General features: G+C 44.1%; 3 protein-coding genes across 3 annotated transcripts in view; 2 read left to right on the forward strand and 1 right to left on the reverse strand.

Annotated features, from left to right (window-relative positions):
- TMOD1 (tropomodulin 1) overlaps window positions 1-3,028 on the forward strand; it is an 83,629-nt gene extending 80,601 nt beyond the window's left edge. Inside the window, exon 10 of the mRNA XM_080820546.1 lies at window positions 1,440-3,028. Within this exon, the coding sequence (XP_080676672.1) occupies window positions 1,440-1,504 (65 nt within the window). The 3' untranslated portion in view covers window positions 1,505-3,028. The remainder of the gene's footprint in view (window positions 1-1,439) is intronic.
- Window positions 1,889-26,743, reverse strand: TSTD2 (thiosulfate sulfurtransferase like domain containing 2). Its single transcript, XM_080820545.1, has 10 exons — window positions 26,233-26,743; window positions 23,803-24,015; window positions 19,416-19,729; window positions 17,266-17,386; window positions 12,096-12,221; window positions 11,142-11,247; window positions 7,772-7,890; window positions 7,117-7,275; window positions 6,505-6,643; window positions 1,889-4,318 (listed from the first exon to the last, which is right to left on the reverse strand). Exons 2-10 carry the CDS (start codon window positions 23,965-23,967, stop codon window positions 3,984-3,986), a joined length of 1,584 nt encoding a protein of 527 aa, XP_080676671.1. The 5' UTR covers window positions 23,968-24,015; window positions 26,233-26,743; the 3' UTR covers window positions 1,889-3,983.
- NCBP1 (nuclear cap binding protein subunit 1) overlaps window positions 26,149-27,615 on the forward strand; it is a 39,976-nt gene continuing 38,509 nt past the window's right edge. Inside the window, exon 1 of the mRNA XM_080820544.1 lies at window positions 26,149-26,912. Coding sequence (XP_080676670.1) covers window positions 26,879-26,912 — 34 coding nt within the window. The 5' untranslated portion in view covers window positions 26,149-26,878. The remainder of the gene's footprint in view (window positions 26,913-27,615) is intronic.

Below are 27,615 nucleotides of genomic sequence, written 5' to 3' on the forward strand. Positions count from 1 at the left end.
GGGTCTGTCTAGGACCAGCTTTACTGCTTCGGGCACGAAGTGTAGCCTCTCTGCCATATTTTCCTGCTCCGTAATGTGGGAAAGATAACAATGCTGACATTCCAGAATTGGCGGCGGGGCTCCGGTGAGGTTCTGGGTGTAGAAGAGGTGTAATGAGGATCACCCTATGGGGCACGCTTGCACAGCTAATGTGCCGATACTTACCTGTCTGGCTCATATAAACTCTCTGGTCACTTTGGACGAAACTTCTCTGCTCTTCGGGTTCTGGTTTTTGTTCCCTGACCTTTTCTCCCAAGCTGCTGGACGTTCTGATGGTGTCCAGGGCCTGGGCTGGATGCAGTGTCTTCTCTCCAGAAGACAGCCCACCGATTTGCATTCATTATTCTCTTGACGGGGTGGAGGGTTGGGTAGGAGCTCAGGGACAGGCTGAACTCCAGCCCCAGACTGGGTGAGCTGTGTGCCCTGGCTCCCAGCCACAACCCTATACCACCCCTTCCTGGGAACTTCTGCTCTGTTATGCTCCGTGTCCTGCACAAGCTGACCAGGTTCTTGGTGCAGCTCACACGCGGCGATCTGGTGGCTGCAGGTCTACCGGCTCAGATCGGGGAAATGGAAGACATCTAAGTATACACAGACTTCTTTCCTCGGCTGCTGCAGCCACCAGCAGCCTCCTTGACTGCCACCTACCGGTTCTCCGGACTTTTTGACCTTTCTCTTGGGGCGGATCTAGCCGGCTCCTTGGTCTGCATGTGCAGACACTCATTTCAAAACACTCTCCCCTGTGACAGCACAGGGCCCCCCTTCCCCCTCTCTGTCACCCTGTATGTAACGACTCTAGCCTGCAACCTTCTGGCTAGTGCTTTCCTCCTTATGGCACTTAACGACTTTGTTTTGTGAACAGTATTTGAGCTTCTATTGTCTTGCCTCTGGGAAAATGTCAATGTTAACACTAAGGGGACACAGATACCACAGAGTAATCTTCAAGGGTGGAAACTTTTTTTCTTAATAAGGCAGGAGGCAGGCCAGGAACTCAAAAGGAGCTGTGGGAAATGATTCCAGCAGGTTAAGACCGTATTCTCATTACCATCAACTGAATTTTGGCCCTTATCTGAGCCTCCGGGAGGAAAGATCTTCAACCGCAGGGCCTCTGGTGTAAAAGCAAACACAGTGGAGGCAGATAAAGTGGGTTTTATGCCTGCATGGTCAGAGGCTTAGCAGTAGTTTATGAATGAGTCAACACGCGGCCCTCATCAGGGAACGCTGACCAGCGGGAGAGCCCTTACACAGCTCACACATAACCATCCTTTAGAAACAACAGACGTTGGACCCTGCTAACCGAAAAGTTAGCGAGAAGTTTCCTAGGGCTTTCTCAGAGCCACAGAGGTGGTTCCCAGAGCACAGGGTCAGCTGGCTTATTTCTCCTCTCCATTCCTTTCCAGTGAGGAAGAGAAGGCTCGCAGACTTGACCGGGCCCATCATTCCCAAGGTCCGAAGTGGCGTCTAGTGTGTGGCGGGGAGGACGGCGCCTTTGAACTGCACATGTCCTACTGATCATCCGTGCTCTGCAGTGGAAACCAGAAGGCAAAATGCCGGCACAGAACCCTTTCGTGGTTCAGTTCTTGATGCACTAAGGTTTTAGGTTAACTATTGGTTGTAGTTGAAAATTTTATAAACTATGGTTAATGTGAAGTTTTTCTTTAGTCACAGAAGTTCAGTCTGGTTATTATTTAAAAACTAAGAAGACCCCAAACCGACAGATCTTACTGAAGATGTTCTAGCAGCAGGACTTAGCCCTGGGAGCCCAGTTTCGGAGGCCTCACTGCGTGGTGTTTCAGGGGTATTTAGCATGTGTACCACAGGAACAAACAGCCCACTCTTCCGCATGGCTGAGACGCGTTATGAAATACTTTATTATGAATTTGATTTTAATATTTAGCAAACAGATCATCGTTCTCTATTAACCCTCCTTTAAATTTGAAGAACCTCAAGATTAAAGTTGCCAAATTGATTACTGGGTCAGGAACACAATTTTGCCCTTCAAGAAAGAGAGATTGAAGACACAGAGCTCTGCCAGGAATCCAGGAACGTGAGATTCCTTTTGCTGGATATGAGGAAATAATGAAAAAGCCAATGGTGAAATTTCAGGTTTCAAAAACCGTCCTTTCTTTACCAATCCCAGGCAACAAACATTTCCCTAAGTGTTCTTTACGAACATCTGGGATTTATTTACAATTTGATATTGGAATCGGAAAGAATTTTTTCCTTACTGAATGTCAACCACAACAATGTGAAAACCTATGGCCAAATACTTGAAAACACCCTTTCACATTGCACGGTGGTCCGATGGCTAACATGAGGTAAAACACTAAAGAAATTTCTAGTCCATCGCAGCTATGCTTACAGACTTCAACCATGTGTCATGAGATTCATTAGACAAGTCACCACTGATCTCATGCCTGTAAAGAAAGCCTCTGAAGGCCAACGGTGAAGAAAATCCAGATATTAAAGAATTAGGAAACCCTGGCCAAACCATCCCAAGATGATGATTCTGAAAATGTAATTATGGTGTTTCTGCCAGATCCCTTTTTAACATCATGTGCACCTCTTGGGATCCAGCAAAAATATTAAGCCACTATGCCCTTGTGCCTTTTAATATACCACAGTGCCAGTTAAACTAGCATGTCTGTTGCTTGGGAGTTATTTTCCTGAGTGATTCAGCAAATCTTATGATAACGGACAGGCCAAAGAGCTGACGAGTGCAGACCGAGCTGCAGAGCACTGAGCAGAGGCTTTTGACGAGAAAGGAAAAGTCTTGCACACGGAACTGTAATGACGCGGCCGGTGCAGGGTAACTGGAGGTGCAGCCAGGGCCTCCCCGAGATGGAAGTGTCTACTGAGGCTGCGGGCGGGCCGGGAGTGGCACCACGCTGCTGGGATGGCCAACCCCGCTAGGCTTCTTGAAACACAACTGCGGCTGCATTCTGCATCACTGGAAACTGCAATATAATATTAAATCTGTTGGTCTATGGATGGTCGTGTATGTGTTTCTTGTGGCTTGTATGACACGGACACGCGCCTGACACATTGGCCAGAGGCTGGGAGACTACCCCAGCAGTGCCGAATGGCCTCACTCCGAATGCGTTTATATCCCGCAACGTTCACGTCCAAACTGCCCAAACATCAGGGTCCTCAAGCTAATATCAATCTCTCAAAGACTGTACTTAAAAGCTAAGAGTGTGGGTACTGGGGGGAAGCAGGGGCTCTTAGGGGGAGATCGCTCACAGAAACCGAATCAATAAAACAATGAAGGTGGGCCACCTTTCAGATCACCTGCTCCATCAGGTGAGCTGCTGGGTTTCAACCAGGAGATGGCGATTTTTTTCCGTAAAGGGGCCAGATCGCAAACATTTTTGGCTTTGCAGGCCATATGGTCTCTGTTGTAACTACTTAATTCTGCCACAGATCATATGCAAATGAACGGGTGTGGCTATTCCACTAAAACTATTTACAAAACCAGAAGGCCAGTCAAATGCACTAATCTGCAGATCCTGACTTAGGGATGAGGGTGGGAGTGGATGGTTGGTGATGGTAGGTAGCAGGAATGGCCTGCTTCCGAGGAGTCCCCCTCCAAGGCCATAGTTTTCATGCTTTTGCCACCAGGATCAAGAGGTCTGCTGACAAGACAAATGACTATTACCAGCCTGCTGCATGGCACAGAAAGGGCATGACCTGGTCACCAGGCTCAAGGCTCTCTCCCCCAGCAGCGTTGGGATCCTACACAGCTCACCTTTTCCTGTGTTCTGGCATCTTCTGAGTCAAATGTCTCAGGTAAGTGGTCAGCACCCTACCCCCTCTTCCTGGCCCCTCTGAAGCTTAGGTGGCCAATATGGTACCCAGTTTACAATGCTGGCATAACTAGCATTCAAGTTCAAGTTTTTTTGCTGCTGCAGCTCTGATATTTTCCAATGTGTGGTCACTGTGAACTAGCTTTGTGCAGGCCTGGGGAAGTGTTGCTTCTGCTCACATACGCGTGGCCCATCCTCACCAATATCCGGCCTCCGCTTGGGGCTCACAGGGAGCCGCACCTGCCGTGGCAGCTCACTGGGTATGCGTGGCCGTCGGGCAGTACACTCACATTCCTCTTTAAAGCTGTTCTGGGTGGGACTCAAAGCCAACCTCCTCCCTTTGTCTTGACATATGACACAACAGGCTGTGAATCCTTGTCGTTGGCAAGCAGGGCAGGTCAAGATGAGCTGGCGGCACTGGGGAGTTGAGCAGAGTTTATACTGGTCCCATGGGGCTCCACAGTATGAACATTCTGGGGAAGAAAGAAAAGCCCTAGTTCCAAACACATACATACACGTGTACACATGTAGACAGGCGCTTCTCCAGGTCCTAAAGGTAACTCTTAGCACATAAGCTAATATACCCCATTAGGCCTGGGGAGGTTTCTAAAGAGTAAGTCTCCTGTCCTCACCCCCACTATTTGGGGGTGGGGGAGTCATCTGGGAACTGCTTTTTTTTTTTTTTTTAAAGATTTTATTTATGTATTTGACAGAGATCACAAGTAGGCAGAGAGGCAGGCAGAGAGAGAGGAGGGGAAGCAGGCTCCCTGCCGAGCAGAGCCTGATGCGGTGCTTGATCCCAGGACCCTGAGATTGTGACCTGAGCAGAAGGCAGAGGCTTTAACCCACTGAGCCACCCAGGCACCCCTGGGAACTGTCTTCCTGATTGCAACATTCTGTGACTCATTTTTTTCTTTTTCCTATTTAGAAAATAGGAAACAAGGGTCTTAACCAGAAGTTGCAGAATTGATGGTTCTGTGTGAATATGGATGGGAAAATAATTATCTTTATTTTTACCACCCCACACCAAATGTAGCACTTCCTTTGATTGTTAATGTAAGCAACAGATCAGTCACATGTCAATATTCTTCATTCCAAAGCTGGTCAACTACCCCTTAGTTCATTGATCCTGTAGATCATTCCCCTTTCTCATGGGAGATAGCACATGTGAATACAAATGATGCCACACCTATATTCAGCTCCTGCTGTCCACGCCTCTCCTCCCCAAACCTGAGGTTCTCCTGCTTTTGCTAACGAATACCTGACCACCCGATTCCTAAAAAAAACTCCCATTATCTATTTTCTCAGCCCATTTTTCCCAGCCAACTTTCTGTTAGCAATGACAAAAACATCATTCTTCAAGTCTCCTCAACTAGTTTTATCTAAACTACCTTTGGGCCTTCCCTCTTGCCTTCACACTCACATGCAAGTACCCATCAAATCCTGCCAACATGTCCTCAAGTAACATTTCGCAAATCCACTATTTCTACTTATTTAAAATTTATACTCCATCTAGCTCCAAAACAGATTTTGAGTAGCTTTTGAGACACAAATACAAGATAATTAAAATTAATAAAAAGATCAAGAAGAAAGGGGAGAAGGCAATCATACTCAAATCTTATTCATTATCACGGTGGTGATTCAATCTTAGTCCCTGATCACAGGAGTTCTAGAAAGTTACAGCAGCCACTAGGGTTGTCTGCCTATGGCCTTTCCTGTTTAAAACTACGGCATCCAGGGGCAAGAGCCACTTTTCTTAAGGATTATTTCCATCGTCCTTTTACTGACCTCATCAGGTACCCCCACATCGGTGAGGACTTAAAACTGCAGTCAAAGCACAGGGCTCTTAAGCTCACACCCTCCTGTGGCCACCCCTGCCTCTGGGCTTGGCCCCAGGTTCAGCTCCCACCTTGGAATGCCCCAGCCACCATTGAGAAGTACCTAAGCTACCACATGTGTCTACAGACCACATGAACTGAAGGTTCTTAAAATACACAGGATTACAAAGGAAGCCAATTATATAGAAATACAAAATATCAAAACATTTTTAGGAATCTTTGATATAGCTAAGATATTTATTAACATTAAATAAATAAGGCAGGGGCGGGAGCTAATAACTACTTCCACTTTGAGACAATGATGAGCGTAAATGCTATTGGGAGAAGTCTGCAGCAACTGTAATACATGAAACTACGGTGGTTTCTGTTGATGGCGAAGTCACTGGTGCATCTAATATTGATTTGCTGCTGACATTAACAATCACAGGAAGTGCTACATTTACTGTAGTGTGGTGAAAATGAAGATATATTTATTTTCCCATCCAAATTCACACAGAACCGCCAAATTCTACAACCCCTTGTTTCAGCCTATTAGTTCAACTCCCAGCACGTAGGCAGAGCAAGTGACCTCGTCCCCCCTGTAAAAGACTCGCCTAACTGGCAAATGGGGAAGCCAGGACCCAGGACAGGCCTCCTGATTCCTGATCCAGAGTTCTGTCTGTTTCACTGTTACATTGCCAACTCTGCTGGGATATTGGTCATACTACATTACTTCTTTTCCCTGTTTTCTTCACATGACCAGTACTGGCCTGCCTTCCAGAAGGGTTCATACAGAGAACGTGCCTGATGGTGAGTTTAGGGCCCAGCCTGTGCTGACCTACCTGACACTGTATCACTGTTGTAGGATAAGGCATAGCGCTCATCAAAAACAAACAACTTCCCTTTGTAGAAACCATCGGGAAACTCCTCCAGGTACTTATGGATGCCCCCTTTGAGCTGGAACACTTCCTGGCACACGCCCTGTGTGAGGAAAAACAGGAGGAAATTTGAGGAGACAGGCAAAGACTGGTAAGAAGCTGCAGAGACGAGCGGCAGGTGATGACGGCAGTCAGGGCCTTCACTAGATCCTGGGGAGCCCAGCTATTTTTGCTCACCCCTAAATATAGAAAGACACCTGTTGGAACATGTAATGGGAATCTGTTCTTCTCAGGATCAAGCATACAGATTAGGAAAAGGGAGAGGTTAACTAAGCTTTCCCTTCTGTACTTGAGGAGCCTCCAAGACCGTGAAGTGATCGCCCACATCTTGAGATGTAAGAACTTCAGGTTTTATACCTACAAACTCTGTGCTGGAACCATTCAAGGGAAAAAGAAATCCCTGGCAGGCCGGGGGTGGGAGGAGGACTGCAGGTGGGGGTGGAAAGCTCAGCGCATGCTGTTGGTGGAGCCTTCCTTACCCCCACACCCGCATCGCCCCCAAGGGTGTTAACTCACCTTGGCCTTGAGGTAGGCTGAACCCCGCTCACAACGGATGCCCCCAGTGCAGTACATCAGCACCTTCTTCCCTTGGAAAAGTTCCAGATTTTTGTCAATGTAGCTAGGGAAGTAACTGAATTTCCTAATGTCTGGGGCTAAGCAGCCCTGGAATCGTCCCTACGATATAGGAGAAGCAGAAAGAAAATTATCAGAAAAACATACCCGGTAAGAACAAAAGGTGTGTTGACCCCACTCAGAGACAAGGGAGCACTGACTAGTTGCTGTTCTCATCCTACACTCTGACCTTTCAACTTCAAGATCTGGAACTCAGAAACAAGGCTGGTGGGCTATGGGTCATCTTTCCCAGAGTCCTCAGAGGAAATGGACAGGCTGCTCAAAGCCGTACAGGATCTTCAACACATGTCAAAGGTAGGCACATGGGAGCCAAGAAGTACACCGTGTGCCAAGATGTCTTTCATTCCTCTTTTCTTAGACTTTCTCAGCAGATCCTGAGTTCAAAGGCTTGGGTTTTCTCTGAAGCTGCTAGTAGTGGGGGGAGATCTGGGTGACTTGGCCACAGGTGGGCATACACGGCATCACGTGGAAAACATGCCATGATGTGGGAAAGGGGAGACCTACCACTTCACGGACCTCACTTCTGGTCCTTACTTACTATTTTGCTTTCATAGAAGTTTCTGCAGTCCAGTAAGATAGTATCACTTTGTTCTTCATTTGCCTGAGACAAAAATTTTTCTACTTCTTTATGGAATTCACCTGGGGATAAATGGATTCCTAAAACCAAACCAAAAATTTACTTAAGACAAAAACAAAATCCAATCACAGCTAGCCCTGCCTAATGACTTAGATGTTGCTCTGTTTCCTTCCACCCAAACCATTATTCATAATTGCAACTGTGTCTGAAAATAACAAGGATGACCATGATGAAATTATTCAGTGATTCCAGATATCCTCACTTTCCTTCTTCCAAAGATAAGCACTATGGAAACCTGGAGGTTTAGAAATGATTAGTCAAAGAATTTTCCACTCTCATACTTGGTCTAACACAGTGATAAAGGTCAGACAGTTAAGCTCTAAACTGCCATGTGGGTTTGCTGGTCCATTACATGGCCAGTGTTCTATTTTCAATGTACAGGGAGGGGACTGGGCATGTATGTGCTTGACGACAGGCTTTGACTGTAAAAAACGCAAGTCCACGTTCAAGGCTAAGAACCTTGACAGGCAGCTGAGAGTATAAATTTGTGGAATAAAGTTGGACTGCTCTTTAAAAATACAAGAGGGTAAGAAGAATGTGTCTAAGTCTGTATCCATGAGTGAAAGAGAAAGGGTGGGAGGGGCTGGCAGCAGGAGGGACACATGAGAGAATAGGGCAGGAGGAAGAGGGAAAAGCTAAAGCAGGCGGGAGAGAAAGGAGAGAACAAAATAAGTCAAATCCAAGGAGACTAAAAGGAGAGCACCTCACTCTGGTGGGGTACCTGGCCTTCTGGACTCTCCAGAATAGAAATATCCCTGTATCTTTGGAGGTCCAGACATTCTGGTCGATTGTGAAGAACTTCTGGTGAATTTGGCAATGGGTAGTAACCCCCCCTTAAGGACAGGGGCTCTGGGGATGGCAACCACCAACCACTCTTGGTAGAGCCTGACGGCACCAAAGGAGCCTCATTCTGCTCAGAGGGGAACCCCAACAAACACCTGAAGCTGCTAAGTACCCAGGTGGGGCTAGAGGCCCCAGAGCATGGCTAAGGACTCTGGATTCTTACCTCCCCAAACCAGAATTCTAAGGCGAATGTAATGAGGCCAGAATTTATTCATTCTTACCACCTAATTACATGGTTACCAAAACAGGGGGGTGCAAAGGGAGGCTCAAAACTGGGATGAGAAGCATGGAAATCTGCTAAGACTTCTACTGACAGGGTGCCACGGGGACCCAACCTGCTCCCCACTGCTGCTCTCCTGGCCCTGCAAAGGCCGACTAGACAGGGACTCAGAGAGACATGTTTACAAGAGCTGCCTTCACACTACGTGGCTTAAATCCAAGCAGCCCAGCATGGCATGGAGCCCGCTGTCCCCTAACCTCCCGAGCAATGGCCTGTAGCACCAAGAAGGAGCTCTTTAGTCATCTTGCTGAGGTTGGGACGCTGTGCAGACACAGCCCTTTTGGGCCCTTCCTTCCTCATGCACGAGTCTCTTTTCCTGGATATTTGTATCCTACTCCCATTTCCTTCTGGCTTAACCCTTAGCATTCTTTTAAATCCCTACATATTTTAAATCTTTTAAATCCCTACATATTGGGAAGTGAGCCAGACTTTTGTGCTTCCTGATGAAAGAGGACAATACTACCTGTCAGGCAGTCTTGGGGAAGGAGGGAAAGAAAGAAAGAAAAAAGGAAGTTAAATCTGAATCTAACCAAGTCTCTGGATCTGAGGTGTCTAACTAGCCACCAGCCACATAGGGATGTCAGGCTCTTGAAATGTGGCCAGAGATGTGCTAGAATAAGAGTGACACAGATCCAGGATTTCAAATACTTAGTAAGCAAAAAAAGGTAAACTATCTCAACAGTAATTTTTTACATTGATTACATGTGAAAATATTTTGCCTACATTGCATTGAAGCGTATTATTAAAATGAATTTCACTTGTTTCCTTTTACTTTTAAAATGTGACTGCTAAAAAACATAAAATTACATATATGCCTCACAATTACATTTCTGTTAGCACTGCTCTAAAGCTAACTACCACTCTGTAGGAAACACAGAGGACAGAGGAGATGCAGGCAGCTTTAGCCAGACTGTGGGAATCTCTATAGACAAAATGACCTAGTTTCTTCAAAAAATAAACAAAGGGGGGAAAAAAAAGAGGGAGGCAAGTGTATAGGTTAAAAGAGACTTAAAGAGACACAGGGATCCATCACAATGAGTGGACCTTACTTGAATCCCAATAAAAACAACTGAAAAAATTATGAGATCCCCATGGGTACGATTTCTTCACATACGCTGACACACAATTCTGGAGAACAGCAAGCTCCTCCTTTGCTGGTTTAGCCAATTTTAAGCACTGGCTAGATATTTGATAATATTAAGGAATTATTATTACGATGTTTTATTTAAATGTAATAATGGCTTTACAGTTTTTTTTTAAACATTTATCTTTTAGAGGTCTCTACTAAAATATTTATGAATGTAAAGACATGACACTGGGATTCCCTTCAAAATGATCCAGGATGGGGGAAGGGGACAGGCTATAGAAGAAAGCTGACAATGAATAATTGCTGAAGCTATATGGCAGGTACATGAGTTCACTGTATTTTCTGTACTTTTTTTTAGCATTTGAAATTTTCATAGTAAAAAGCAACACAAAAACAAAAAACCCACCAAACAAATGTCTTTCAACCATCTATGGTAACCACAGGGAAAAAGAGAAAGAGAACATTCTAGCATACTTGCAAACAAACTGCTCTGGATTTGAAAGCCACTTGTTTCCTGTAGCAAAAAGCCTATGCGTTATTCAGTTGATGAACTATTTACAAGTAATAATTACATTCTTCCCAGGTTGCTATCTTTGGAACAAGAAAACAACTTCTTGCCAAATCATCAAGAAGAAAAAGCATTCTAAGGGGTGAGTCTTCAATTACCATACCACCAAAGAGAAGACCAGTTTAAACACTGAATAACCCACAGGTTAGCTATTCCAGAGCTATTTTTTATAAGTATAATTAACATACAATGTTGTATTAGCTTCAGATGTGTAATGATTAAACAGTTCTGCACAGTACTCAGTGCTTATCATGACAAGTGTACTCTTAACCTCCTTCATCTACTTCACCCACCTTCCCTCTGGAAACCACCAGTTCTTCTCTGTACCTAAGAATCTGGTTTTTTGTCTCTTTTTTCTTTGTTTCTTAAATTTCATACCCCAAAGCTATTTTAAAGAGGTGATTGTTGATCAGAGTGACTTCCATATTTGTTTCTATATCAAGTTTTGTCCCTCTGCAGAAAAGCAAAATTTTTCTTCTAAAAGCAAGCATACCAGGCTTCTTGTAGGAGATCTTATTGGGACTGATCCCCATGGGCACAATTTCTTCAAATACACCAACACGCAATTCTGGAAAACAGCAAGCCCCTCCTTTGCTGGTCTAGCCAATGAGAAGCAAAACAGAACAGTCTTACTCTCCCATCTCCAGATATAAGACAAGTGCCAAATATAAGGATTGTATCTGTTGTGTAATAATATGATAGCTCAAGTCTTAAGAAACCTCAAAGTAAGAATTAATGTTTTAATGGGGAAAGGGAGTCAGGGCCTAAAATGTTTCAGATAATTCAACACTAATAAATATTTATTGCATACATTCCACATACAGAAATGTTAAGTTGGAAAAGTGTTTCTACGGCTATAAGCATTTAACTATAAAACTGAAACAACACTGAGTGATTTCATTATGTGAGATTACATCCTAGCTTTTGCTCTGGAGCATTGAGCTTTCTCTCCCTGCCACCACCAGCACTAACCCTAGGTAAGGCATTCTCTACCTTTATCACCTACCAAGCCTACCAAGCACAAGGTGACTCAAAGGAGCTCAGCTGTGACAGCAGCAGCTTTATCCCCCATGTGGCACGAAGTGCTGTTCTTGTAATTCCAAGTTTACTAAAAAAAATATGATGCCCTGAAATAGCCAGGTGGTCCCTCGAGTGAGCAAATATCATCTAAGTTTAGAGTCAGATTGTGCAAACTATCCTGTCCTTATTCTACAAGAAGGGAGACAGATCCAAGAGGGCACTAACTTGCCCGAGACCACATGGAGGCTTCGTAAAGAACTGGATGCGGATGCTCCTTTGACCACACGGCCTTGTAGCCTACTAGGGGAAAGGTGTTTATCTGGCACTGCTTCCTTCCTACACTCTCCTCTTCAGTGCCTAGAGCATGAAGAGGCAGTGAGGCAGAAGACAATGACTCTAAATCCATTTTATTTTCAATTTCTCTTACCTTAAAATCATCCTTACACATATAATCCTTAAACAATGGGCAGGAAAGCATGACTTCCACATAGAGTCTGGTGGCGAGTTTGCTTCCACCAACTGTCCCATTGATTCCTTCTGTAGCAATTCGAACCTGAGACACAAGACAGTGAGAGAAGAGGAATGCAGTCTGTTCTTAGCTTAGTTTAAATTTTCCGGGCCAGAACAGGCTTGTGTGTGTCCATGAGGTTAACAAAAAAAGCAGAGACACAATAAAAGTGTTACCACATGAAGATACTTGTAGCTTTCTAAAATGGCACTGCCCACAATTCAGACAAGGTACTTAATAGATGTGCACTGGACGAGAGAATGGATTGAGTGAAAGTTCTGGAAAGCCCCATTTGCTGTCCAATGACCAAAGAAATAAATTTCGAGCTTAACCTAAATCCAGGTCAGCAGATCTAGGATCAAAACTCAGCTTTGCCACTTACTTGCTTCGTGGCCCTGAGAAAATTAACTTACTTCTCTGAACCCCAATTTCTTCACCTTGCTAAAACTGAGACAGAAGAGAACCAATAATGAAGAGGACTGCCGAGGAGATATTACCCAAGTCAGAGCATAGCTGAGAGCAAGGAATGCATGTGAGTACGCCTCTGCACAGCGTTTGGGGGGAAACACACGACCCCAAACCCACCCACTGGGGTCTGTGTCTCTGTTGTTCACTGTTGCATCAGAACTTAGAGTAGTGCCTGCCAAGTAGATACCTGATTCATATTTGTTGAATGAATGAATGTATATCCATTTCGGAAGCTTTTTGGTTTCTCAAACACGTAGTTTCTTTGAAATGCTTCAGTGGTTGGGGGACTTTAGAACCTGGGTTAAGGCCCTCCCTTAAGAGACAATGCTTAGGGAGGCCTGCAAAGTTAGTTGTCCTGGTACTATAAAACCCTGTGGATGAGTTTAAAGCTGGATCCTCTTTAGAAGGAGCTGAGCTCTCTAGAGCAAAGTGCTAGAGACGCTCTAGCATCATGGTACTCTATGGAGAGAGAGGTCCTCTTATTATTACTACCATTGATACGACAATGATACCTTCCAATGCATTAGAACTTGAAAAATGTAAAAGCTGTCCTTTTTCAGGGCCCAGAGAAGACATCATTTTATTTCTTGCCTCACTTGACTCTTTAGGGCCCGGATATAAATGGGATTCATTTCATAAGCTAGTGCCAACTCACTAGTAGTGGCTAGCCAGAGTTCCACGATGAGGATTCTGGATCACATCCGGGCTCCTTGGGAAAGTACTGCAATCTGATAAAGCCTGTTCTGGGCATGAGTGAGGAAAGCAGAAGGAATACGCCATCCCTGCTGTATAGACTACTCTCCCACCAACCAACTAATACTTTTTCAAGGGCCTACACAGAAAAATAGAGGTGAACCAATGTGTCAGGAAGTCTACTCTAAAACTGTCTTTGACTGTGGCAGATAAAGTACATACTTCTATGGAGCTGTCTTTAGAGTAGGCTAGTAGATTCTTTCCTATGTTGTTTTAATCTCAAAACCCAAATAAAGGACCAGCACACCTAATCCCTGTTTAGCTGGGGCAGAGCAATCTCTAAACTCATACACTACTAGCCTTCCAATCCCTAAGATTGTTCAAGACAAAGCTTCAGAGTGGCTCCCTGGTGAGGAAGGTCTTATACCTCAGGGATGGAAAGCAATGGTTAGCATTTATTGAGCACCTACTATGATATATGAGCTTTATATTATAATCCTGAAAAGTAAGTATCATAATCTCCATTCGACAGAAAAGGAAACAAAAGCTCAGAGAAATCAAGTAACTTGCTCAAGGGCACAGAGCTGGTAGGTAGGAGATCTGGGATTCAAAGCCAGATACTGCTCCTTCCAAATCATGTAATTTTCCCTACTGAAGCCTCCAATATGTCCCCTCAGATTTCTTGAGGCAAAAAGAAACGTATAGCCATAGGAATCAGAAACTTCTTTCTAGAATTTTCAAGTTCTCTTCTCTCTCCACCTAAATGCCAATATTCTGCCAAATCTCCCACCAGCAGAAAATTACCTCAGTAAACTGGGCATGTATCACTGAAGCCTAAGGCTTTAGACTAAGATTTAGGCAGGTGCTGCCACCTTGTGGGTGAACACCCTCATTGCAGGTTCACCTCAGGCTGGGCTAACCAGGAAAATAATCTGTCCCCCAAACAAGGAAAGAGACTGATTTCATATTTTGTTCATTCGGGTTCACTGTGAAAACACCCATCTTTCAGGGTGTTCTCTAAATAGAGATGACAATAAATGTAAGTCATTCCAGGGGCACGTGGGTGGTTCAGTCAGTTAAGTGTCAGAGTCTTGATTTTGGCTCAGGTCTTGATCTCAGGGCTGTGAGTTGGAGCCCCATGTCAGGCTGTTTTACAAAGGTATTCACTCCACAGATATTTACTACTTTTTTTTTTTTTTTTTTTTTTTTACTATGTGCCAGGAATTGTGTTAGGAGTTCGTGATCTAGCTGTTAACAAAAAAATAAAAAATAAAAAAAAGAGCTCTTGCCCTCTTAGAGCTTACAAACTAGGGGAAGTGACAGGTATTAAGATAAAAGTTACAAAATGAAAAGAACTATGAAAAATAACCACAAGATGCTTTGGGAGAATGTACTGGGAAAAGTGAACTTAAGACTGAAGGTCAAGAAAGGTCTCTTTGAGGAAGTATCATTGAAACTGAGAACTGAAGATTGAGTAGAAATTTTACAGGAGAAACTGAATGGGTGTGGGAGAATTCCTTGAAGAGAGTTTGCCTGGAAAAAGATACAAAGATACATAAAACAAAAACAAAAACCTTTGTGGGCTCCAAAAAACTGAAAGACCATGTCGCTGGAGTATGGTGAGTGAAGAACAATATTAGACCGAAAAGGTAGGAAGGGGCCAAATCATGCAGGAACCTACAGGTATGTTAAGGATTTGGGTTTTGCTCTAAATGCAATGATAGTCACTGAGAGATTCTGAGCAGCAGTGTTCAATTTACTTTTTTTTTTTTTAAAGATTTTATTTATTTATTTGACAGACAGAGATCACAAATAGGCAGAGAGGCAGGCAGAGAAGGGGGGGGAAGCAGGCTCCCTGCTGAGCAGAGAGCCCGATGTGAGGCTCGATCCCAGGACCCTGAGATCATGACCTGAGCCGAAGGCAGAGGTTTTAACCCACTGAGCCACCCAGGCGCCCCCAACTTACTTTTTAAGATGACTCTGGCTGCAGAGTGGAGAATGGATTAAATGGCAGGCGAGGACAGGAGAACAAGACGGTTTAAAAGCTACTGACGTGGAGGAGAGAGGCTCTCAGGTGGTGGAAGGGGACTGGGAGTGGATGGAGGCAAGGGATACTGTAGAGGCAGAAAGGGCAGGATATGATAATGCACTGAATGAGGTAAAGGAAGCTTTTGGCATCATCTCTTAGGAAACATGGGTATGGAAAACCACTGATCAAAGGACCGCCTCGGGGAGTCAAAACACCTATGGAAAAGAATAGGCTTAAGATAGTACAGTGTCATACCCCAAAGGGATCTCAGAACAAACCGAGTTCATTTCCTATTAAGTTTATAAAAGTATGTTATTTATCCCTCTGTTTTTACATATATATATTTATATGCAGATATGTATATATGTATTTATAAATCTGTATCTATATGTGTGTGTGTGTGTGTGTGATCATCAAGAATGTTTTAGAAAAGCGGCACATGGGTGGCTCAGTCAGTTAAGTACCCAACTCTTGATTTCCACTCAGGTCATGATCTCAGGGTTGTGAGATGGAGCCCCTCTCTCTCCCTCTCTCCCTTCCCTGACCCCACCCTTTTTTTTAATAAAAAGAGAGCACAAAGTGGGGAGGGGCAGAGGGAGAAGGAGAAAGAGAATCTTAAGCAGGCACTGCTGGGCTCAATCAGTCTCACAACCCTGAGATTATGACCTGAGCCAAAATCAAGAGTCAGACACAACTGAAACACCCAAGTGCCCCACCTCTCTTTAAAAAAAAAAAATTCTTTTAGGAAAATAACAAAAACCACAAACACTTGTGGTTTTGTTACGAATGAAATATATTCAGTCCTTTATTCAAAACTCCCCAAATATTTATTGTCTGCTATGCACCAAGCCCTGTTCTAGCACTAAGAATACATCAATTAATTAAGACAAAGTTCCTGTCCTTACCAAGCTTTTATTAGGGAGGCAGACTGTAACAAATTAAACAAATATTGTACTTTCAGATGGTAACAAATTCTTTGATAACTCTCTGAGCAGAAAGAGGTGATAAGATTTAGAGAGAGGACTACTTTGGATCAGAGTTCTGAGGAGATAACATGCACGCAGGCAGAGATCTGAAGTGAGGAAATGAGCCAAGCAAAGATCTAGGGGGAAAGTACTCTAGAGAGAAGGAATAGCAAATGTCAATAACACAAACTGGTAAAAGACCTTGGCATGTGTTTAGGAAACAGATATAATTTATTAGAGGGACTTAAAAATCAACAAAATCACAGGTGCCCAGGCAGCTCAGTCCATTAAGCATTTGACTCTTGGTTTCAGCTCAGGTCATGACCTCAGGGTTATGAGACTGAGCCCACGTCAGGCTCCGTGCTCAGTGCAGACTGCACTTGAGATTTGTCTCCCTCTCCCTTTGCCCCTCCCTTCACTTACACTCTCTCAATAAATAAATAAAGTCTTAAAAAAAATCAATAAAATCGATTTTAGGCACTTCTTGAGTACAGACTATAGGAATTTTCTACCAAGAACAGCTTATCTAGCAGGCAAGATCATAAGGTTTTACACTTTAGTTTTTAAACAATATACAATGGCTAGACAACTGATAAGAAAGAGTGCAGAATTAGCCCAACTGTATCTTGTTATAATTTCTTCACAATTCCACACACAATTTTAGGGTTTAATAGAAGCAGGAGTGACTAGTCTTTGTGCAAAGCCGAAAATACTATTCTGCTCTGTAAGAAAAAGTCTGCTGACTCTTAGTCCATGAAATACTGTCATAAAAGGCCATGCTAACAACTGTTTGGCAGTCTACTTAAAAGCCTCGCAGCATTTTGCGGACTTCTGAGAATCTAACAGTAAATCTTTTTTGTCTCCAGCACAGCCTCTGTAATCTAAACTGGAGACAAGAAGACTCCCGTGAAGGATGGGATGTGGGAGGTGTTACCTTGCCCGTGAGGGACAGGAGCTGACACAGAGCCGTCTGCCAGGCACACACCCAGTGGGGGTCCTCCAGGTCATGGTAGCAGTAATAAAGCAGCACCTCTCCTCCATCACTGCCCTGGCCGCTAGAAGAAAACCACAGGGGGAAAGCACTTGAGTCACTGGCATAAAGAAGCCACAATTCACAAAGTATCACCAGGCAGTGTCAGAGGGAAGGCCGAGATGGAACCTAACTGTTCTGAAATAAGAAGCAGCTCCTGTCAGTATTTGCTCTGCAGAAGATATTATCTGCACCCAACTTTGTAAAAAGTTTTATTTGATTTCCTCATTTCATCAGCATACAAGAAGGTTTCACTTCCATTATTACACATAATCCTCTAAACCGTGAGAAGGATTATTATTATCCCCACTTTACAGGTGAGTAAACCAAGGCCAATTCCTCCCAGGTGAGACAAGTAGAGTGACTGTCAAGACTTGGACAACAGTCTTCTGACACTAGAATCCATACTCTTTCTGCTGCACTGTGCTGTCTTATACTAACTAGTCGTGGGACCTGGGAGGGTCTCTTTTCATCTCTGAGACTGATTTCCTCAACCGTAAAACCAGAGAAGTGAAATAAACTTCATTTCCCAAAGTGTACTCTGAAGCTATTCCATGAAATTACACATTGGAGAAACCTTGCTGACAGTATCTCCCTCTCTGAGAATCTCAGTGAAAGCCCCTTATCTACTGAAGGCTCTGAAAAGCCCTGCAGTAAAGGACATTTTAAGCTAGTCCTTCCTAACCTTACTTGTCTTTAGCACGTCTTTTCAATACCTGTTAGCATCCTTCAGAACTGGGGTTGCATAGAACTTATTTTAGAGACTGCTACGGTAGATGATAATTAAGGCCCCACCCAACTCTGGAATCTGACACTCATCAATATCCTCATCATATGGCAGGGCTGGCTCCCCTCTGAAACCCTGTCTATTTCAGAACCTATTTTCCTTTCTACACGGCTGTAACAAATTAGGATCTGCATCACACAATTTAACTGATACTTAGGTAACCTGCCTCATATCATCCACGAGTTGTTTCGCGTATCTTTTCTTTGTTTCTCCCACTAGAAAGTTAATTCCTTGAGGCACAGGGCCATCTAGAAACAAAAAGGCCATGTCTGTACAGCACTTTATAGTTCGGTGGTGCTCTTACCATCCTCATTTTATATAATTTATAGTAACACTGTGTGGTAAGCGGGGCAGGCATCATTATTATTTTAGAGGTGAGGAAATAAAGGTACCAAGAATTTTAGAGACTAGCTCCATTCTGACTCCAAGTTCAATTCTCTAACTTGCTCCTTTTCTTGATAAACAAGGGGAATATATAACAATATATATAATTCAGTGAGTTTTTCAAAGGCAAGAGAAACTGAATACTAATGACAAAAGTATATGAAATTTGGACATTTTCTTTTTTTTTTTTTTTTAAGATTTTATTTATTTATTTGACAGAGAGAGTCAGGGAGAGAGAGAGAGGAGGAAGCAGGCTCCCTGCTGAGCAGAGAGCCCGATTCGGGGCTAGATCCCAGGACCCTGGGATCATGACCTGAGCCGAAGGCAGAGGCTTTAACCCACTGAGCCACCCAGGTGCCCTTGGACATTTTCTATTCACCAAATAGTTCAGGAATTGCTCAAAATCAGAAATCTGTCCTCTAGAATTCTGTCATATAATTTGGTGAGTTTTTCAAAGGCAGGATCTAAACTTCTAATCCTGTGCCCCAGTGCTAAAAGTCAATATCCTTTCTAAAACATATTCAACTCAGAAAACATTTGGCAACAAAAACTGTTTTTTAAGCTCCAATATTAAGAGGGTAGAGAGATCATTCACGTTTCTGAGCCTTCCAATTTCTCTTTGAAAATAACACACTGTTCTGTTTATCACCTATCCCTAGAGGACATGAGATGTAGCCTTCCACAGAACCTAGCGAATGCGGCCAGCTGCATGGGTATATGCTATGGTTCCGGGATATAGAATATGTGGCTACTGGCCTAGCTTAGGCCCATAGAGAAATTCTGTGCCTCAAAGATCTTGCCATTTTCATGGGTAGGTAGTGATGTCTCCCTGTGGCTGGAAAAACTTTTAAAATTGAGCCAAAGTACAGAATGAAATTCTTACCTTATCAGCTCATCAGGGCTAAAGCAGCTTATATCAGGAAGCCAAACAGACACATCAGGATTACAGGAAAAGTCCTCTTGTAGAGGGATCCTATTGTCCTCAGACTTAAGGCTCTTTGAGGTGTTCAATGTCTCAGCCAGCTGCTGTAACACAGAAGCAGTCTGGTGGCGAATCTCATCAGCATGTTGTGTTGCCACGTGTCTGTGGATGCTGATCTGGTCTCTGAAGAGCTGCTGACAGCATCGCCACCATTTTGCTTTACATTCAAGAGGACGTGCTGGAACTTCTTTGGTTTTGACGAAAAGGGCAAATGCCTGCAATTACATTTCAAATACGCCACTGTTAACCTTAGGTTAAGCTGGCAGGAATCTCAGTGAATCCCTTATATTATCTTTCCACAGGAGTTTTTAATTCTATGTCCTATTTTTCTATAGAAGAACCTCCTGAGATTAACAGTTTTCTTTAAACTATACTTCAATCTAAAATTTGTTAGGGACTGTTCTTTTTTTTTTTTTTTAAGATTTTATTTATTTATTTGACAGAGACAGCGAGAGCAGGAACACAAGCAGTGGGAGAGGGAGAAGCAGGCTTCCCGAGAAGCAAGGAGCCCCATGCAGGACTCGATCCCAGGACTCTGATCACGACCCGAGCCAAAGGCAGATGCTTAACCACTGAGCCACCCAGGTGCCCCATTAGGGGCTGTGCTTAAGGAAAGGGCTTGATGTTTCAGATGAATATCAGTAAAACCTAACAAACAACACTATTAGTCATTTCTAAAATCGAAATGGTCAAGGAAATTATGGAGTATACTTATTATGGAATATTGAGCAGCTAGTTTTAAATTATGTAGGAAAATATTTATGACATAATGTTAAATGAAAAACAATGGATCAAATTTGCTTATACAACATAATCTCAACTACATTAAAAAGTACACTGAAAAAGACTGGAAAGAAATATACCAAGATGTTTGACCTGTATTTCTGGAAAAGAATTTTATTGTTTTTATAAAAATGATTTATACTCACTGTTTAAAAAAATTAAACAGAAAACTATGGATGGGGGCACCTGGGGGGCTCAGTGGGTTAAAGTCTCTGCCTTTGGCTCAGGTCATGATCCCAGGGTTCTGGGATCTAGGCCCGCACCGGCTCTCTGCTCAGCAGGGAGCTTGCTTCCCCCTCTCTCTCTGCCTGCCTCTCTGCCTACTTGTGATCTCTGTCAAATAAATAAATAAAATCTTTAAAAAAAAAAAAAAGAAAGAAAAAGAAAACTATTTACTTTCCTATTTACTTTCCTATTTACATCTACTTTAAATAAACATCTAGAATAAAGCTTTTGGGGTAAAGAAACATGAAGCTTCAAATTGTGATAAATAGTGACTTCCAGAAAAACCAACCAATTTAAATATTCACCAAAAAGGAGACATTTTATCCACAGCACCAAGTTTTATCAGCATTCAATTTTTTATTGTCAATATTTTTAGTGTTGACCTGAATACAAGGCAAAAGAGATATATTGTTTTTATGTGCATGTCTTTGATTAGTAAAGCTGAATATTTTTCCATATCAATTTCTTGTTCTTGTCTAACTTGCTTGTTCCTATCTGTTGCCTACTTTTCTGTTGTGGCATTTATTTTCTTCCTGATTTGTAAGTGGTCTTAAGTGACCTTTTTTTGGATCAGGGTTATCACAAATTTGTTTCCCAGTTTGTCATGTTTTTCAACTTTGTGGTATTTCTGATGTACAAATAGAGGCTGAATGGGATCTGTGATTATCAGCCTCTCAACAACTATTCCCTTCTGGTCTAATGGGGATATATAATATTTATATGTACGTGTGTGTATATGTGTGTTTCTTAACTTTTTTAATGCATATGGAGACTACCAAAAATGGGCACTCTAAACATTGGTCATAGACATGAAGCACACTGTGGGACCATCCTAGCTGCTCACAACTGTATCTGGACTGTCTCAGACTGAAGCAGCAGGAAATTACACTGGAGAGCATTTTTTTAGGGTTTATGAGAGTAAACCCTTCCAAATAGGGGGAAAAAAAAAAAAGGAGATAGTATGTATGTCAATGTAAGTGCTTCTTTATAGTAAACTTGGGATTTTCAAATCTTATCTGGTCTTTTAAGGTCTCGTGAACAAGGCATTGAGGGCCCAGCAGTGTTTAGGGCCCATGTGGAGTCTGTTCAAGAAGAGACAGGCCAGAGCCAGGATGGCAGCTCAGAGGCCCACAAGGGGAAGGCAGGCCCTGGTAGGGAGGCAGCTTGGTAGGGTGGGTACACTTTACATACAGGAGAATAAGCAAATAAGGAAATACACTGGGACTAATAGGAACTCAGTTTCTCACCAAATCACATCAAATAGGGAAGTTATAAATATGGGGAAGGGAGAGTTAGGAAAAACTCTTATGAGGCTGGAATAGAACTGGTTAATATTGAGATAGTAGTAAATATAGAGGTGTATGTATGTATGTATAGAAGTTTATGTATGGTACATGTAGACATTTGTGTATTTATCTATAGTTTCCTAGCTCCATACACCAAAGGTCCTGGGAGAGGCAACATTTAGTAGCAAAGAGCTTGCTGAGCCTCCAGGTTTTGTTTTTTGACAGTCCTCTGCTAGAAGGAATCAGAGCTCCTTGAAGAAATGTTTGATTCCAGGGATGGGTCAGGAAAAATTCAAGATGAGCCTGGAATACTTTGTTCAGTCAGAAAGTGAGAAAATGCTCAAAGAATGATGGGAGCAAGTCAAAAGGACATAGATACTAGCTCAAAAGGGTTCTCAGCCAAATCTGAGAAGATCTGAGCATCAAAATCAATAGTAACATAATGGACTATAACTCAACAAATAAAATGTAACCCGAGTCCATATGGATACAAATAAATTGGGAGGAGAGAAAGCTCTTCCTTACAGCGGAATGCCAAACACTATCTAGAAGGAATCTAGAAGAACAAATCTAGAAGGAATGAAGCAATTAGAAAATCACCCTTCAGCAACCTTCATAGTAACAATCAACTAAGCAAACAAACATCAAAGAATCTAAAACTGACAGATGAAAGTTAGATGAGGAATAAGATAATTACACAGCCTCAAACTATTTCCCCCCAGAATACTGAGCAATTAAAAGGAAAAAAATACTTTTATAGCAGAAAAATCTGACAGGCACTCCCTTAATCAAGTAACCAAAGTTAACATCACCAGTTTGGGATAAACTGCCACTGTGAACCACCTGATAGATTTAGCCAGATGAACACAGCATCTCTTGTGGGATAGTCTTATTTAAAAAAAAAAAAAAGCACAATCTCAATCTAACGGTAAGGAAACATGAGTGAAAATCAAAGGGATATTCTACAAAATAACTCATGCAATCTTCAAATATATCATGATCATGATTTCAGGGTAGAAAAAATGAGAGAGTGCTCCAGACTGAGGAGGATATAAGACATGGCAACTCAATGTAACATGTGACCCTAGAGTGGATCTATAAAAGCCATTTGGGACACCTGATGAAACATGAATGGAGCCTGTGTGGAAGGGGATATGAGGATCCTCTATACAATTCTGGCAACTTTTCTCGAAGTCTGAAATTATTGCAGGATAATATTTGAAAAAACCTTTCTGTACCCTTTGGGCTTCATTTTCAAAGACATCTGTGTGAGACTGAGAGCAGAGGGGCAATAGATTAGAAGTTATAAGCAATGAAGACATCTATTCTTCATTGACGTGAAGCCAACAAAAACTAACTGCAGAAGGACAGCAGACTGGGAGGTTAGAAAACTGAGTCTCAATTGCATGTCCTCAGTGAAGTCATGTTCCTTCCTCGAGCTTCAAGAGGAGGAGGTTTGAGATAATGATCTCTGAAAAAAGGATAAATGACATAGAAGAGCAGCGTATCAATGTGACCTCCCATTATAATCCAATCCCAACCGTCCTCAGTAAGCTTGCACAACCATTCTGGGCTGTTCCATCCTTCTCCTAACCAAGAGAACCCAGTCAGCTAGATCAGATCAGGAGCCTTACATGGCAACTATCCTACTGCCTATCTGTTCTCCTTATGACAAGGTCTCCTAGGTTTCTGTGATTCTAACCCTAGGTGGGAAAAAAGAATCCAGCCCATCTGTCTAGGATCTGTCCTCAAGTACTCAACCATAAGTGTTACAGAACCACACCTTGCCCATGATTCTTCTTTGCCTGGCACTGACTTAAGATCACTGGATCATGACCCTGACTAGAACTTACTTTGAATATGGCAGCAGCCTTCTGTCTTGCTAACTCTCTGCTCCCTGGAGGAAAACCTTAATGACTGATGAGCTACTAATAGATGTATCTGAGTTAATCATCATACACGATCCTGAAACAAGAGCCATAGAGCAATTTTACCTTTTTCTTGGCATACGGGTATTTCTTCTTTGTACTGACATCTAACTCTGCTTTGAGACTGCTACTGGGATTGATAAGCCTTGTTTCTTTTAAATCTAGGTCAGAAAATCTTAAAACACAGGCCTCCAGGTCATCTCCTTGGTCTGGTGAAGTGAAAGAAGGCATCTGGTTTGACTGCAGTCGTAGGGCAGGTTCCTTTCAGTTCACTTTCTCCTAGGAAGCAAGGGAAAAACAACAATGTCAGTCTTTGCGACCTAAAGTAAACTTGAAATGAATCAATCAATCAGGCAAATGAGCATGGGCCCAGCAGCCCAAGCCATCCATCCATTCACTCATTCATTCAATAAATAATTGTTTAGCACCTACTCCATGCCAAGCACTGTTCAATGGGAATAGAGCAGTGAAAGAAACAGAAAAATTCTGCTTTCTTGGAGTTTACATTCCAGTGGGGAGAGAAAGAAAGTAAACAAATGAATATATTGATTAAATTTAAAAAGTCAGATAGGAAAAAGGGTCCACAAAGACAGGCAGGGTGGGGAGTCAGGAGTGATGGAGGGGCTCTTAAAAACAGAGAGTAGGTAAAGTCTTTCTGAGGCAGTAGCATTTGAGCAGGAACCTCAATTAGGGGTTAGCCCTGCAAACATTTAAGGTAAATGATAACAGAAAAGCACCAGGTACAACCAAAATTAACCAAGCTACGTGCCAGTACCTTCAGTTAAAAACACTTTGTTCTTTTTTGCCCTATAATTTTAGAGGTGTGCAAATTCCATTCCTTAGATGACAGAACAAATAAGAAAGCCCCATTTTAATAAACAGAAGATATATAAAATATAAAAATCTCTAGTGTGGCCAAATCTTGTCAAAATGGACATATTACCAACCCCATTCAAACCACCATCATTTTTTTTTTTTTTATTTGAGCAGAGAGAGAGCACAAGTGGGGAGGAGGGTCAGAGAGAGAGAGGGAGAGGCAGACTCCCCACACCCCAAGCAGGAGCCTAAGGCGGGGCCTGTCCCAGGACCCCAAGACCAGGACCTGAGCTAAAGGCAGATGCTTAACCCACTGAGCCACCCAGGCACCCCAAGCCACCATCATTTCTTGCCTGAATTATTCCAATAGCCTAACTGCCCTCTTCCTCAGAGAGTTTACTGGAAGTAGTCCAGACTTCTCAACATACTCTGATAAAGCCCCTCCCACCACCACCTCTCTAGTCTCTTCTATTACTGTCCCTTTGATCACTCTTCTGATTGCACTATGTCTGTTCATTCCTGAATGGATCACTAACACCAAGAAAGCGAGGGTCTTCCTTCGTTCACCTCTTCACCCTTAGCACTGCCTAGCATACAGAAGATGCTAAATGTCAATAAGTACAATATTTGTAGAATGAAATAAAGCAGTGATTGGATAGCCAAGACAGGCTTCACTAAGGACTTGATGTTTGAGCTGATACCTAAAGGACAAGGAGCCATCCATGCAGATTTAAGAGCAGAGGCAGAGGAAATAGTATAAATTCCTCAAGTGGGAAGTAGCTTGCCTTTTATTTATTTTTTTAATGTTTTTTTAAAGATTCTATTTACTTATTTGAGAGAAAGAGAGAGCATGAGAGGGAAGAGGTCAGAGGGAGAAAGACTCCCCACTGAGCAGGTTGCCTGATGCGGGACTCAATTCTGGGACTCCAGGATCATGACCTGAGCCGAAGGCAGTTGCTTAAGCAACTGAGCCACCCAGGCGCCCAGTAACTTGCCTTTTAGAGAAACAGGAAGAATGGATGCAGGGCAGTGATGAGAGAGCACAACCCTGTCGGTCAGGGTATGGAGTTTGCAATGCAAAGTAACTGGAGTGTTGTAAGCAAAGGCATAACGTGGTCTGATTCTGGATTTGTCTTGAAAGTAGAGCTGGCAAAATTTAGATAGACTGTTATGGAAGAAGTAAAGGAAAAGGAGGACCCAAGAATGACTCCGACCTACACTTTTGGATGAAGCAATCAGATGGATGATGCCATTCACTGAAATGGGTATGACTGACAGGAATAAGTTAGGACAGGAGAGTGAAACAAGAGCTCCGGTTCGACGTGTGGAACTTCAGCGACCACGGACAAGGCAGTCAGATAAGCAGGTGTGGTGCTCGTCACAGACGCCAGGGCAGGGGGCGTTCACATCCATGTAAACAGGGACCCAATATTGAAAACATTATTAAAGCAATCACCTGTTCCTTCCCAAATAACAACTGAGAAGGGTGACGGGTAGGACGACAGCCAGAGTAACCCCGTAGCAGGAGAATCTCTCTCTGGCGGGTCTTCACCGCCTGGAGCCGCAGGCGCCGCGCCGCCCCCGCCCGGCCCCACCCAGCGCGCCGGGACGGGCCAATCGTTCAGCCCGGCTTTCCCGACGAGGCAAAGGCCCGGAAGTGGGAGTAAGAGGAGCACGCACCCGCCAGTCCCGGTCCTCTCTTAGATCTCTCTTCATCGAGCCGTCTCCGCCTAGCAATATTCACTGCTCCCCGTCCCAAGACCCTCCACGGGTCCCCGACCTGGAGTTCACCGAGGAAGGAACCCTGGAGACGACACCTCGCCCCGGAAGTCTTCGGGGGAGTGAAGGGGGGGGGGTTGGCGAAAGGGCCGCCGGGAAATACCGCGAGCCCCGGGGAGGGTCTGAAGTTGAGGCGGGGACTCCAGTGTGCGCGGTGGACCAGCAGTCGTAAGGTTTGGCTCGCGGCCGGCGGCCTCCGGGTGGCTGAAGAGGCGGTGCTTTCCGCGTGTTCCCGGAAGGACTTAGAGCGAAAGGCGGGAGAAGGAAGCAGCCGAAAGGCGGAGGAAGCCTGAGGGGGTGGTTGCGTGCGGACCGGACGCTCTGGGCCTGGTGAGCTTCCAGACGCCGGCTCTCGGGCACCCGAGCCAGCCGAGCCCAGCCGGCCGCCTCTCCTGCTTGCGCTGCCGCACCCGTCGGGAGCGAGTGCGCCTGCGCGCCTGCCACTGCGCGCGCCTCGTCGCTGTCCTCTCACCGGCCGGCGGCCCGACAGTTCCTGCCGCGCTCCCCTCCCGGCCTCGCTCAGCTCGGCAGCGCCCCGGCGTGCGGCATGTCCCGGCGGCGGCACAGCGACGAGAACGACGGTGAGTGCCCTCGGCCCGACCGCCGAGGCCGCGCCCATGCGGGGGCCGAGGTCTCAGGGACTCAGGGAAGGGATGGGAAGCCCCCCCCACACACACACACCCCGGCAGCGTTTGGGGGACCAGGCAGGCAGAGCGGGAATGTGGCCGAGCGACTTCTAAAAAGCCCCCCGCTGTCCCGCTCGCCAACTCCTTTAGGGGTTGGCCTCATGGACCTCTGGTCTCTAAGGACTCCTCAGGATCTGGTCTTTAGTACCGCCGAGTAGGGAAGCACACCTGGGTCTGTGCGGCCACCTCTTAGGCACAGTGACAGGTACCCACTAGTCCCGGTGTCTGGTTTTGACCCTCAGACTGCACCTGAAAAAGGGCTCCCAGAAGGGAAGGAACAAAGCGGTGAGTGGGAGATCTGATGAACCTTAGTCTGAGAGCTCTGCTGTACCCGTCATCCGTTGGTTTGCCTTCTTTCATGCTGCAAGGAGAGAAGTCTGTTACCCACACTCACCCACATCTGTTTACCAATAAACAGATGCACGTTGTTATGGTAGATTTCGAACTAGCTGCAAGTGTATTTCCCTCATGAAGAGAAAAGTGCCGGAAAACTAACTGGAGACCACTTAGGAATTGAGATCAGGGGTTCTCTACTCCATTAGGATGGTTTGCACTCCAGGGGATCATGATGTTGCCACCATAAAAACCAAGGATAATT

This window comes from Martes martes, assembly GCF_963455335.1.
Source record: "Martes martes genome assembly, chromosome: 12".
NCBI lineage: Eukaryota > Metazoa > Chordata > Mammalia > Carnivora > Mustelidae > Martes > Martes martes.